Source organism: Vulpes vulpes, chromosome 15 (assembly GCF_048418805.1).
Source record: "Vulpes vulpes isolate BD-2025 chromosome 15, VulVul3, whole genome shotgun sequence".
Lineage (NCBI taxonomy): Eukaryota > Metazoa > Chordata > Mammalia > Carnivora > Canidae > Vulpes > Vulpes vulpes.
The window spans coordinates 8,984,669-8,999,381 of record NC_132794.1 but is presented as its reverse complement, the minus strand read 5'-3'; the positions used below and the strand labels follow the sequence as shown (position 1 = coordinate 8,999,381).

At 43.7% G+C, this 14,713-nt stretch overlaps 1 protein-coding gene across 1 annotated transcript; it reads left to right on the top strand.

Annotated features, from left to right (window-relative positions):
- Positions 1-3,836: 3,836 nt before the first annotated feature.
- LOC112910266 (carbonyl reductase [NADPH] 1-like) lies at positions 3,837-14,136 on the top strand. The gene is made up of 3 exons (XM_025986489.2): positions 3,837-4,255; positions 4,797-4,904; positions 13,433-14,136. The coding sequence occupies exons 1-3, from the start codon at positions 3,967-3,969 to the stop codon at positions 13,924-13,926; spliced, it is 891 nt and encodes a 296-aa protein (XP_025842274.2). The 5' UTR covers positions 3,837-3,966; the 3' UTR covers positions 13,927-14,136.
- The last annotated feature ends 577 nt before the right edge of the window (positions 14,137-14,713 follow it).

Here is a 14,713-nt window from a genome sequence, read left to right as displayed (position 1 = left end):
CTATTTTCTCAAATGCTTTCTCTGCATCCAGAGGTCATATCGTTCTTGGCTTTTCTTTTATTGACGTGGTCTATCACGTCGATTGTCTTATGAATGTTGAGCCTCCCTTGCATCCCAGAAATAAATCCCACTTGGTCGTGGTGAATAGTCCTCTTAATGTACTGTTGGATCCTATTGGCTAGTATCTCGGTGAGAATTTTTGCATCCATTTTCATCAGGGATATTGGTCTGTAATTCTCCTTTTTGGTGGGGTCTTTGTCTGGTTTTGGGATCAAGGTAATGCTGGCCTCAAAGAACGACTTTGAAAGTATTCCCTCCATTTCTATCTTTGAAACAGCTTTAGTAAAATAGGTATTATTTCTTCTTGAAATGTTTGGTAGAATTCCCTGGGAAGCCATCTGGCCCTGGTTTGGTTATGCGTAGGTTTCCAGGAATGCGTCCATTTCCCCAGGTTGCCTAACTTCTTGGCATAGAGTTCTTTGTAATACATTTTTTAAATCATTTCTATTTCCTTGGTATTGGTTATGATCTCTCGTCTTTTGATCTTGATTTTACTCAGTTGAATCTTCTCTTTTGGGATGTCTGGGTGGCTCAGCAGTTTGGTGCCTGCCTTTGGTCCAGGGCATGATCCTGGAGTCACAGGATCGAGATCTGCATCGGGCTCCCTGCATGGAGCCTGCTTCTCCCTCTTCCTGTGGCTCTGCCTCTCTCTCTCTCTGTCTCTCTCTCTCTCTCTCTCTCTCTCTCTCTCTCTCTCATGAATAAATAAATAAATAAAATCTTAAAAAAAAGAATCTTCTCTTTTCCCTTGAATAAGTCTGTGTATGAATTTATCTATCTTACTATTTCTTTCAAAGATCAAGGTCCTGCTTTCCATCATCCATTCTACAGTCCTTATCATCTATATTTCATTGAGTTCTGTTCAAATTCTTATTATCTCTCTTCTTCTGCTTGGTATAGGCTTTACTTGCTGTTCTTTCTCCACTTCCTGTAAGTGGAAGGCAGCTTGTGTACTTAAGATTTTTCCAATATTTTGAGCGACACTTTTATTGTAATGTATTTCCGTCTCAGGAATGTCTTGCTGTATCCCAAGGATTTTGAAGAGTTGTGCTTTCAGTTTCATTAGTTTCCCTGATTCTTTTTAATTCTTCTCTAATTTCCTGGTTGTCCCATTCATCTTTTAGTAGGATGCTCTTTAATCTCCAAGTGTCTGAGTTCCTTCCAAACATCCTATGGTGATTGAGTTCTCATTTCAAAGCATTATGGTCTGAAAATATGCAAAAGATAGTCCCAATTTTAGCTATCAGTTGAGACCTGATTTGTGATCCAGTATGTGGTCTACTCTGGAGGAAGTTCCATGTGCACTTGAGAAGCATGTGTATTCTGTTGCATTAGGATGGAAGGTTCTGTATCTATCCATGAAGCCCATCTGGTCAGTATGCTTTTTTTCAAGAGCCAACAATACTTCTATAATCCTACTCCTGGATTGTATCTCTGACATGTTACATAAATACATATCCATTAGGTCTGTGGCAGAGAATATTACTTCTGGTTCTTTCATTTGTGCTGAATTCTTCTGTTAGTCATTTTGTCCAGTGAAGAAGGGTTAAAGGAGCAAGCAGAGTCAAAAAAACTCAACCACGACCTAAGTAAAATACACCCTAGACAATTCCAAGGAAATCAGGGACGAGAAAATAAAAGAAAGAGAAGAAAAAGAAAAAAAATAAAAAGACCCTGACACTGAAAAACAAACATAAAAAAAGTAAAAATTTTAAAAATTTAAAAATGGTGGGAAGGATGTGGTTGGGAGACAGAATATAGGCTCACAGAGTGGTGATTCTCTTGGTTCCAAATTTATATAAAGCAGCAAAACTTATATAGAGACACACAAGCAACCCCGAAAACAGAAACAAGTTAAAACAGTGGGGCGATTGGAGTGGAAGAAAGAATATGACCTCACAGAATGGACCAACATGGTGTACCACTAGGTCTATATATGAGGTACTAACTTGCACAATTATAAAACAAAACAAGGGATCCCTGGGTGGTGCAGCGGTTTGGCGCCTGCCTTTGGCCCAGGGCGTGATCCTGGAGACCCGGGATCGAATCCCACGTCAGGCTCCCGGTGCATGGAGCCTGCTTCTCCCTCTGCCTGTGACTCTGCCTCTCTCTCTCTCTCTCTGTGACTATCATAAATAAATAAAAATTTAAAAAATAAATAAATAAATAAAACAAAACAAGAGTGATAAAATCCCCGTAACTTATACGTTTAAAAAATTAAATGGAATATGTGGAAAGCAATCCAAAAATGAACAATATATCTAAACATGGAATTGTAAAAATATGAAAGTCAAAAAGGAAAAATCTTAAAAATGAAGAGTCAATAAGATATTGTAGTTAAAGCAGAAAAAGAGAAAAATATTGGCAATTTTTAACCTGAAAGTTAAATGAATCATAAAGGAAAAAACCTTGGGGGGAAAAAATAACAAACCTCGAGTTCTATAAACTCTTTCTCCCAGCCCTGGAGCTGAGTAGTGGTGCTCCATCAGTACACTGGCTCTCCCCCTGTTCTTCCAGCTGGTCTTCTGGGGAAGGGGCCTGCTGCACTGATAACCAGGTGTCTGTGTCTGGGCGGAGATACCCCACCCCTTGCCAAGAGGCCAGAATTCATAAAGCTGTTTGCCCTGAGAGGCCCTTGTTCCCTGGAGGCCTCACCTCTCCCAGGTGAAAGGAGAAACAAGGAATGGCAGCGGCCAGATCTCCAGCCCCAGAGCCAAGAGCTCCCCACGTGCACCAAACCCCAGTCTGCACACTGGCCTAGATGGTCCCATGGGCATCCTAGGGGGAAGTGAGCTGCACAGACGGCAGGGCATCAAGCTGCAGGAGGGCGGTGCTGTCTCGAGCAGGCCCCAGTTCCGCCTGTCCAGGGTGAATGGAGGACAGCCCACTTCGGCTTCTGCTGGGCTCCTGGGTAAAGAGAGTTCTGGTGCCAGCCTTTGTAACCCGGAGGGTTGCGGACCTCCAGCCCTGTACCCCGATCTGACCGTGGTTTGAGGTGAGCTTCCCCACAGGCACCCCTATTCTTGGTGGGCCTCCGGGAATATTGAGACTTCACTGCCCCTCCTGTGATGCTGCCCTATGTCCCCACTGAGCACTTTCAGTCAGGGAGACACTTTCAGGGGCAGATTTTAAAGTTCCCAGTAGTCCGCTGACCCGCTTTCCTGAAGCAGTTTTCCAGGACTCGCTCCTCCGTCTCTTATCATCCCATATATCCCCTCTGATCCTCTGTCCCCCTCCTACCTTGTCAGAAGCAATCGCTTTTGTCCCTGTGGCATTGCAGCTGTTCTCTCTTTATATCTCGGATTGAATTCATAGCTGTTCAGGGTGGTTTGAAAGTTATGTAGGTAAGTCTGGGGGACCAGATGAAACAGGAACCCCTACTCTTCCACTATCATGCCTCTAAATCCCTGTGCCAGCAATCTCACTGCATCTTGGAAGAGCCCAACCATTCTCATTTCGTAGAGGAAGGACTCCTTCCCAACACAGTCTCACTACTTTGTTTCTGTTGAGGTTTTCCCAAAATTTAGTTCAACTACCATGATTCTCTAGCTCCCTAGACTGTATCACCAACCACCTCTCTTTTGAGGAACATGTCAGTCCAGCCTGAACCATATCTGGGTTCACAAGAGTGACCCTAAGAGGGCAGAGTCCTGTTTCTGTTCAGGGTGTAGCCCCACAGGGGACACACCTCGTACAAGTCATTAGGAAAATTTCCAGAACATTTGGCCCCTCCTTTGATAGAGGGACTGAGGCGGGGCCTTTGGCTCTAGTAGCCACACTGCTTGATAACAGGCTCATTTCTACTGGCATCTCTGACTGTGGCCAGGGCTCTGCAACACCAGCCCTCCCCGTGGCCAAAGCATCACCCGTTCACCACACAGGCTGGTGCTTGCACTCCACGCAACCATGTCATCAGCCCTCCGTGTAGCGGTAGTGACTGGAGCTAACAAGGGCCTTGGCTTCGCCATCACGAGGGACCTGTGCCGGAATTTCCCTGGGGACGTGATACTCACATCGAGGGATGAGGCGCGGGGCCGGGCAGCTGTGCAGCATCTCAAGGCTGAGGGCCTGAGCCCACGCTTCCACCTGCTGGCCATTGACAACCTGCAGAGCATCCACACCCTGCGTGACTTCCTGTGGGAGGAGTATGGGGGCCTGGACGTGCTGGTCAACAATGCAGGCATCGTCTTCACACGTAAGAACACAGGAACACTTAGAGCAGGGGATCTCCGTTAGGGAACCACACAGAGTGGGTTGGGGATGATGCCTGAGCCACTACTATGGGGTCTAGAAGGGTTTCCCTGGGGAAGGAGGTCAGACTGCAGGCACAGAGAGACAGAAGCCTCTGGGGGGTAAGTCTTATAGCCACAGTGCCTTGGTATTGCCATGGAAAAACCTCAGGGACCTGACCTAGTTTTTTGTTTTTCTCTCAGTTTGGATCTGAGCCATTTGGTGAATACTTAACCTATTTTGTAAGAAACAACAAATTGCAAACAGAGGTAAACAGAAATCCCATTGTGCACACGTCCCTAGCCTCCCCAAATGATGCCAGCTTACACAGCTACACGGCATCAGCACAACCGATAAACCACCTTGAGACCATACAGTCCACTAACCCAGACGTTGCTGAGATTTCAATAGAATGAACATGAAAACTAAAAGAAGGTATTTGTCATATCCTGGAGTCCTCTCAGATGGCTACTACTTATTAATCTTCTCTGCTTCTCCCCTAATAGATCATGATCCCACACCCCTACATATACAAGCAGAAATGACCCTGAAGACAAACTTCTTTGGCACCCGAGATATATGCACAGAACTGCTGCCTCTAGTGAAACCCCAAGGTGAGCCTGATGAGGGGCCCAAGCTGTGCTGTTTCTGGCATGATCCAGCCCCTAAACTGTGGCCTCATCCAGAAGACCCTGGCCCTGCTCAGCCAGGGCCTGGCCTCCTTGCCTGGGAGAGGTGTCCCTCTGCCTCAGGACTCTGACACACTTGCCCTGCAGTCAGCAGTGTCCTCTATCCCTCTACTCTTCCACTAGAGGCACTGACTGTCCTATCCTTCAAGTCTTCATTCAAAACTCTCCTCAGAGAAGCCCTTTGCTTCCTCCATGCCCCTCACAATGCACTTCCCTGGGATTCCTCTCTGGACCCTTTCTTCTCCCTCTCCCTCTCTCTGACAGATTTTATTCAGACCAATGGACTCTGCTATCCAAATGTCTCTGTCCCCCGCCAACATCTGTCACCTGCCTAGAACACTCCCAGAGCTCCACACACACATACTTCCAAGCCCAAATCCTGCCCCTCCAGCCCTCAACTCTCCCTCATTTAAACATCTACCTTATCACAGCACTTATCATTTTCAAAAACATCCTGCTCACATAGCCCACAATCCACCAATCATGAATAATGTGGTCACTGTGCCCAGCTCCTGATTATCAGGGACCAGGTCTTAAGAGTGGTCCTATGGGTTTTGTCCTCTGCATTTTTCTGCAGGCCTCTCCTCCATCCCAGTTCTACAACAGATACTCAGCTATCATTTCTGGATCATTCCAAATTTCCTAAGAGACCCTACTTCTGAGTCTTTTATTCTGAGGTCATTCTCTGTACCTTCTGGGTGCTCACTGTCTCCCAAAATTTCTTCAGGAGCAAAGCCCAAGCTCTGAGCATCATTTGTAGGGATCTGTGTCATCAGACCTGCCAAAGACCAGGCCCATGGATTCCCCTTCACTTTCTGCAATGCTCTGCACAAGAAAGACTGCCATCATTCCGTGGTTGTAAACTACTGTAATCCTTACCCCATGTGAATGTGATGGGGGAGCCACCACCCATGTACTACACTAATTAAGATAAGCTGATACTTTTAGAATGATTAGGATGTCTCCCTTGAATAGAGTACATGCAGGTACATTAGACTCCCCGTTCTGCCCCCAATTCCTCTTCTGTCCTGGAAAGTTCTCATACTTTTTGCAACACTCCCTCACTGGCATGTGGCAGGGCAGCTCTCAAATGTCATCTGTCTCCTTTACTCACCACAAACCTTGAAGGTGGGATGAATTTACTTGTGCCACCCCCACACATCATATAGGTGCTCCCCTTAGAAGGCAAAATGACTTCTGGCTGAGTTTGGATCTCACTTACCTCAACAGTGTTGGTTATTGCTGCCTGTTGGCCTTGGACCAGAATGAGGAGTGAGTGCTCTCCTGGATTTGCTAAGGCAGGTTCTAATCAAACTCTACAGATCTTGCCTCGGGGAAACTAGACTGCATGGACATGGACAGGCAAGCTCTATTCTCCTTGTGAAAGTAGGGTTTTCTTGCCTATTGCAAGAGGAGAGTTCTTCCCTTAAGTGGGGGGATGGCAGCCACAGTGTTTCCTGTGACCAAGACTTTACCCTCTTTGGAGATCCCATTTGAGAGAAATCTTAGCTAGGATAACCAAAAGCAAATATTGTCCCTCCTCTCCCATACTGCAGAAACTAGGATACAAAGAACAGTCTTGAATGACTTTACCAGATCTCTGTGGTTACACAACAAAGTCCAAGGGCCCGTTTTTGCTCTATTTTGTTGGCGTGAAAGAGCAAAAGAGAATTGTGACATTAAAGACATTGAGGAGGGCAGTCCGCGTGGCTCAGTGGTTTAGCGCTGCCTTCAGCCCAGGGCGTGATCCTGGAACCCCGGGATCCAGTCCCATGTTGGGCTCCCTGCATGGAGCCTGCTCCTCCCTCTGCCTGTGTCTCTGCCTCTCTCTCTCTCTCTCTCTCTCTCTCTCTCTCTCTCGAATAAACAAATAAAATCTTTAAAAGAAATACATTGAGGAATAGAAGATGCTGAGTTTTCATATTTGTAATGCTTTCTTCAAAAAGAGTTTTACAGAAATAATTTAGCCACACACACAAAAAAAGATAAGAATCTACCCAACCAGGTGACCACCATTGATCTTAACCAGGCAATCCATATCTAGGCCATGAACATCCCTTCCCACATCCCATTCCCTTGAATTCATATTCCTTTATTTGAATGATCCTCTCTTTAAAGTGTTAAACGTCTATTATTCTTTTTTCTCTCTAAATCGATACGTACTTATTTTTTAAAAATTAAGGCATATCCAAGTTGAAGGATTTGAGCAAAATTTGTTTGAAATTTGAAAACTCTTGTTCATCAGATATTAGCTAAAGTATTAGCAGAAAATACAGACTTGTAAGGCTACACTTGCCAAGGAAATGTTATAGAAGGGGTCCAAAATCTTCATTTAAGAAGGTACAGTATAAAAGGTAACTCCCTCTGTCTCTCTCTTACTCTCTCTCTCTCTCTCTCTCTCTCTCTCACACACACACACACACACACACACACTGACATACTGTTGTCCTCAAAAGGATAGGTGGCTAGATGGAATATTTATATATTATCCCCATTCAGAAATGGAAGAATAATGACTCTCAAGGTCACAAGCACAGCTGGTTGCAGACTGAGGTCATGTGGCATCTAAACTAACCGTGCTTCCCACTACTCAAGGACCTCAAGTATTTGCCACTGGAGCACCTCTCCAAATGAAGCCTTATCCAATAAGGCAAGACAAACAGAAAATCAAAGGACTCTGCTGATTGGGACCAAGGTCTTCCTCACTGCAGGGCCTAAGGCACCTCATGGAAAACCATTGAAAACCACTGAAAAAGGCACATTTAAAACCCTGAAGTGTTGTGAAACAAATCCCTTATCACTCCAGACACTTAACACTGCTAGCCTTGATATGAGAAAAGGTGAGCCTTCAGGTAAAGGGATGAATGTTAAACCATAAAAAGTCATGAGAAATGGCTGTGGATTTAGTGCCCGTTGAATAGGCTTGAGAATCAAGGAATGCACTTGAAGTGGTGACCCCAGAGGAGAAGATATCTAAAATATCCAGCTCACTATGGCTCTGCTTAAGAACACTGAGATTTGGAGACAGAGATTTCCTAAAACTACATCGCTTGCCACTTGCAGAGTAATGGTCTGGATGAACTGCCCCAGCCCCACCAGTGCAAGAGTCCGTTCTTACCTGAGGGGCTGCTTTTCACAATGACTCTGAAACACTGAATCCTATTCCTGAAACCAATTCTACAGTAACTTGAAATAAATTTTTAAAAAGTTTAGTGGGTACTTCTCAAATATATATTACTTACAACTAGTTAAATATTCTTCAGGGGCGTCTGGTTGGCTCAGTAAGTGAAGCTTCTGCCTTCAACTCAGGTCATGATCCTGGGCTTCTGGGCTCAAGCTCTGCATGGGGCTCGCTGCTCAGCAGGGAGTCTACTCCTCTCTCTCTATGCCCTTCCCCCTGCTCCGCCTCCTGTTCTCACCCATGCTTGCTTTCTTTCTCTCTATCTCTCTTTTTAACTCTCGCTCAAATAGATAAAATCCTCAAAAAAATTATTTTTAAAAATATTACCTGCCTTTTTCACAATTGAAATAATACATATTCATGATTTAAAACTGCAAAACAGAAGTGTGTGCAATAAAGGGCAGGACAAAGGGAAGACAAAGCCCAAGGAAGCCACGCAGGGTAACTGGTATACCAGAAAGGCAGCTGTCTTTACTCACAGGGGCTCAGGACCATTTTCTTACACACCTTAGAAACATACCATTTTACACACTATGTCACACACAGTGTCACACACTCATGCAGTCACAATCACATTCACATACAGTCCCTGTTTCTCACACACTCATCCACATCTCACACACTCAAATGCACTGACACACCCTTTGCACAAGGACATTCGGATGGCCCATACACTTCCTACCCCAGATGCCTGCCATGTGTATTCCAGTTCAGAGTCTCTAAAATAACCCTCAAAATCCATGGATACACTTGAAGACAAAAATGTGTTTACATCAGCGTCCTTGCTATAGAAGCTCCACAAGTTCCTGCACCTGTGTTTCCTGTCCTGAGCTGTCAGACTACAAGGATCTACAGTATCACTCAGTTCCTATGAGGAGCCCCCAAGAGGCCACCCTGCTCCATTGGGGATGTGGTCAGTGGGTGGACAGGCCTGGGGAACAGGGACTAGCAGAGGCACCCACATCTAGCAATTTACCTACAAAAACATTCTACGGCCCGTCAGACTTCCTTCATTACACAGGTCAGTATTTTCACAGCTAATCCTAGACCCCCTGAGATAGACAACACAGAATAGAAAAGATGCCATCACTTCATTACAAACAGCCTACGGAAATTTAGTAGAGTTTCTCCTTCTGCTGTCAATGCTACAGGTATGTAAGAAAATGGTCCTGAGCCCCTGTGAGTAAAGACGGCTGCCTTTCTGGTATACCAGTTACCCCGTGTGGCTTCCTCAGGCCCTGTCTTCCCTTTGTCCTGCCCTTTATTGCACACACTTCTGTGTTTTTGCATTTTTGAATCACGAATAGGTATTATTTCAATTGTGCAAAAGGCAGGTAATATTTTTAAAATAAATTTTTTTGAGGATTTTTTCTACTTGAGAGACAGAAAGTGAGAGAGAGAGAGAGACAGAGAGAAAGAAAGCAAGCATGAGTGAACACAGGAGCAGGAGCAGGGGGAAGGGCATAGGGAGAGAGAGGAGTAGACTCCCTGCTGAGCAGCGAGCCCCATGCAGAGCTTGAGCCCAGAAGCCCAGGATCATGACCTGAGCCGAAGGCAGAAGCTACACCTACTGAGCCACCCAGACACCCCTTGAAGGAAATTGAACTAGTTGTAAGTAATATATATTTGTGAAGTACTCACTAAACTTTTTAAAAATTTATTTCACATTAGTGTAGAATTGGTTTCAGGAATAGGATTCCATGTTTCATCAGTTACATATAACAACCAGGGCTCTTCCCAACAATTGCCCTCCTTAATGCCCATCCCTCATTGAGCCCACCTTCCACCTCCCTGCCCTCCAGCAACCCTCAGTTTGTTTCTACAATTAACGGTCTCTTATGCTCTGCCTCCCTCTCTTTTTTCATCATATTTTATTTTTCCTTCCCTTCCCCTATGTTCATATGTGTCTTAAATTCCACATAGTGAAATCATACGGTATTTGTATTTCTCTGGCTGACTCATTTGGTTTAGCATAATACACTCTAGCTCCATCCATGTTGTTGCAAATGGCAAGTTTCCATTCCTTTTGATAACTGAGTAATATTCCATTATATATGTATATATATCACATTCATGCATCAATTGATAGACACTTGGGCTGTGTCAATAATTTTGCTATTGTTAACAGTGCTACTCTAAGCATTTGGATACATGTGCCCCTTTGAATCACTATGCCTGTATCCTTTGGATCAATACCTAGTAGCGCTATTGCTGGTTCATAAGGTGGCTCTATTGTTAACATTTTAATGAACCTCCATACTATTTCCTAGAGTGTCTGCACCAGTTTGCATTCCCAGCAGCAGTGCAAAAGAGGTCACGCCCCCTCCCCATCAATGACAACATCTATGGTCTTATGAGTGGTTAATTTTAGAATTCCATACAGATATGAGGTGGTATCTCATTGTGGTTTTGATTTATATTTCACTGATGATGAGTGATGTTGAGCATCTTTTCGTGTAACTATTAGCCATCTGGATATCTTCTCTGGAAAGTCATCTTTTCACATCTCTGCCCATTTATATAAACATATGTATCTTTTGGGTGTGGAGTTTAATAGGGTCTCTCTAGATTTTAGATACTAACCCTTTATCAGATATGTCATTTGCAAATATCTTTCCCTGCCCCTTCATTGCATTTAGTTTTTTGCTTGTTTCCTTTGATATGGGGAAGTTTTATCTTGATGAGTTTCCAAAGTTCATGTTTTCTTTGTTTCCCTTGCCTCAGGAAATATATCTAGTAAGAAGTTGCTATGGCCCAGGTCAAAAAGGTTTCTGCCATCTTTCTCCTCTAGGATTGGACAATTTCGTATCTCAAATGTACGTCTTTCATCCTTTTTTACTTTATTTTTGTGTATGTTATAAAAAAGTGATCCAGTTTCATTCTTCTGCATGTGGCTGTCCAGGTTTCCCAACACCATTTGTTGAAAAACTCCTTTATTTCCATTGGATGATCTTTTCTGCTTTGTTGAAGATTAGTTGACATAAACTCGTGGGTCCATTTCTGGGTCCTCTATTCAGGTCCATTGATCTGTGTGTCCAGTTCTGTGCCTGTGCCATACTGCTCGATGACTACAGCTTTACAATATAGTTTGAAGTCCAGAATGCTGATGCCTCCTGCTTTGATTTCCTTTTTTCAGCATTACTTTGGCTATTCGTGATCTTTTCTGGTTCCATGCAAATTTTAGGATTGTTTCTTCTAGCTCTATGAAAAATCTGGTATTATTTTGATAGGGAAATCATTGAATATATCGATTCCTTGGGTAGTGCAGACATTTTAACAATATATGTTCTTCCAAACCTGAGCATGAAAGTTTTCCCATTTCGTTCTGTCTTCTTTGGATTCTTCCATAAGTATTCTCTAGTTTTCAGCAGTACTCATGAAAACATTTGACAAACAGGTCCCATTTATGTTACACTTAACATGTTCTTGACGAAATAAAGTACCAGAGTAAAAGACCCCTCTGTAAAAGGTGTTTGTCTTAGAAGACTGATACATGAAGAATATAGTTTCTACAGGTCATTTTCATTCTCTCTAAACACTGCATCATGAGAGTCAGAGTGCCATCCATGCATCATGTCCTCACTGAACTTTTTTGACACTGCCACTCCTATTGGGAGAAAGCTTCGAGTTAAGTGACCATAACTTTCATTCATGAATATATACATTAAAAAGAGAAAGTTTCCTAATTTTATTGAATCCTTGACTGTAGGTATGATCTCATAACCTTTCGATAATACTAAAAAGACCAATTGAAATATAAAAATATAGGTGCCTAGTGGCTCCATCTATGAAGTTGCTGACCCTTGGTATCACCTGACTCAGGTCATGATCTCAGGCTTATGTGATGGAGCCCTGAGTTAGGCTCTGCATTCTGCGGGGAGTCTATTTGTGATTCTCTCTATTCCTCTCCCTCTGCCCTTCTCCCACTTGCTAATACCAGCTCATGCACTCTCACTCTCCCTAAAAAAATAAATTTTAAATAAATAAATGTAAAAATATGAAATGAGGGATCCCTGGGTGGCGCAGTGGTTTGGCGCCTGCCTTTGGCCCAGGGCGCAATCCTGGAGATCCGGGATCGAATCCCACATCAGGCTCCCGGTGCATGGAGCCTGCTTCTCCCTCTGCCTGTGTCTCTGCCTCTCTCTCTCTCTCTGTGACTATCATAAATAAATAAAAAAAAATTTAAAAAAAAATGAAATGAATTACTTATAGATGTCTATTAAGTTCATTGTTTAAATACTAACTACATTTTCAGAAAAGAGTTAGTGAGAAATGTGTCAGTGCTTTACACTTCTAACAGCTTTATTGAGATTCACCTATCGTACACTTCACCCATTTCAGGAATCCAACTCAGTAGATTTTAGCAATTGGGCAGTGTAGTGGAACCATCACTGAGTCAAGATTAGCACATTGTCATCACCCAACAGTTTCTGGACCCTTATCTATGAGCCCTCTGTTCCCCATACCCCCCTGCCCCAAGCAACCACCAATCTACTTTCTGTCCCTACTTTTTTTTCCCCTGGACATCCTATATATGGAGAATCATATAATTAGTGGTCTCTTGTGACTGGCTTCTTTATTTCAATGATGTTATCAAGGTTCATCCATGGTGTAGCATGGACCTCATTTCTTTTTAGAGCATCTCTTTACAACATGTCACTTTTCCACTGCCCCTTTCCATGACCATACGGCCAGGCATTTTGTCACTGCTCCTGAGAAGATGAAATACCAAACCTAGAGAAAACATCATGCAACTCAGCCCACTGAGGTGATTTGCTTTTAGCTGGCCACAGCACAGTGAAAAGCAACTTATCCCAACGTAGTCTGTTCACCTTCAAAAGGCCATCTTTAAACTCAGAAGCTGATTGTGAGCTACTAAACACTTGTTCATAGAGCACTGCTCAAGTGACTATAATAAGGTCTCCAGGCAGTCCCAGAGGGGACCTATGAGGAAAAGTGGCTCTCTACCCGGAATGGCAGGGAGTGCCTTCTTACACTGTACTTGCCATGTTCCTGTATAGGGCACTCTCTCTTCTTTGTGGAACATCTGGGCACTACTCAGTCCCTTTAGATCATTTCTGTCACATCATCTGAGACATTATGGATAAAACAAGGTTCAAGACTGCAGCATGTCCTTGAGTTACAGAGGCAGTCTTCATTAACCCTCATAGCAATCTAAAAATTGTCTCCCAAATTGACAAAATACTAACAATATTGGTATTCATCATTTTCATGCATGCCATTCTTTGTGACTCTTTGTGTTGTTTTTTAGGCAGAGTGGTGAATGTGTCTAGCATAACGAGCTTTCTAGCACTTAAACAGTGCAGCCCAGAACTGCAACAGAAGTTTACAAATAAGGCCATCACAGAGAAGGAGCTGGGGATTCTCATGAACAAGTTTCTGGAAGACGTAAAGAATGGAGTGCACAAGAAGGAGGGCTGGCCTGATATCAAAATAGCAGCCTATGGAGTGTCAAAAATGGGTGTCACCGTTCTGTCCAGAATCCATGCCAGGAAACTGAGTGAGCAGAGGAGAGATGACAAGATCTTCCTGAATGCCTGCTGCCCTGGGTGGGTGAGAACAGACATGGGTGGAGCAGATGCCATCAAAAGCCCAGAAGAAGGAGCAGAGACCCCTGTCTACTTAGCCCTTTTGCCCTCAGATGCTGAGGGGCCTCATGGCGAGTTTGTCATGGAAAAGAAAGTTGAACAATGGGGACTCCCCTTTCAGTTCCCTTCATGGTTCCTTACTATAATCTCCTCATGACTGACCAAAAAGACTGCTATCCTGTCAGCAATATTCTTATAAAAAAATAAAAGAGTGTTGAGGGAATCACTATTCCTATTGAGGACCCACGCTGAATTGCCCACTAATTCTGTGAATTTTCTATGATTTCTTCTGTGATATAGAAGAAAAAAATGGAATTGATGACAAAAATAAATGAACATTACATGCGAATAAACAACTCTAAGTCAATGTGCATTTGTGCAGATTGTTTCATGAAACCAGCCCGAAACTCTAACAAACACTGAACTAGGTCAAGAGAAAGGACAGTTAAACTCAACCTTGGTAAACATCAGTGAAAGAGCCAGAAAATGAGTATTTTCTTATTTGCAGGCCATTGGTCTCTGTTGGACCTACTCAAATCTGCTGTTATAGCTGAACCTCACCATGGGTGATGTATAAACCCATGAACTGGGCTGGATTTCCTTGCCAGCATACTTTAACACTTTCTACTTTGACATGGACAACCCCATGAATGTTAGATATCTCCTCTGGACTCTATAAATATCAAATTCACTGGGTAAAAAAGCAATTGTCCAGTGTGAAATGGGAGTGGGTGCTTATGACACATCCATAAGACTATCTGAGACAGGGACACCTGGGTGGTCAGTGGTGTCTTTGGCTCAGGTCGTGATCCCGGAGTCCTGGGATGTGGTCTTGCATCAGGTTCCCTGCAGAGAGCCTGCTTCTCCCTCTGCCTATGTCTCTACCTCTCCTCTCTCTCTCTCTCTCTGTCTCTCTCTCTCTCTCTCTGTGTGTGTGTGTGTGT

What these genes read in the sequence shown, in the direction of transcription:
- LOC112910266 (XM_025986489.2), top strand. Translation starts at nt 3,967, where the DNA reads ATGTCATCAGCCCTCCGTGTAGCGGTAGTGACTGGAGCTAACAAGGGC. An exon ending in TGCAGGCATCGTCTTCACAC is followed by an intron (nt 4,256 to 4,796) that starts GTAAGAACACAG and finishes CTCCCCTAATAG; the next exon opens with ATCATGATCCCACACCCCTA. An exon ending in GCCTCTAGTGAAACCCCAAG is followed by an intron (nt 4,905 to 13,432) that starts GTGAGCCTGATG and finishes GTTGTTTTTTAG; the next exon opens with GCAGAGTGGTGAATGTGTCT.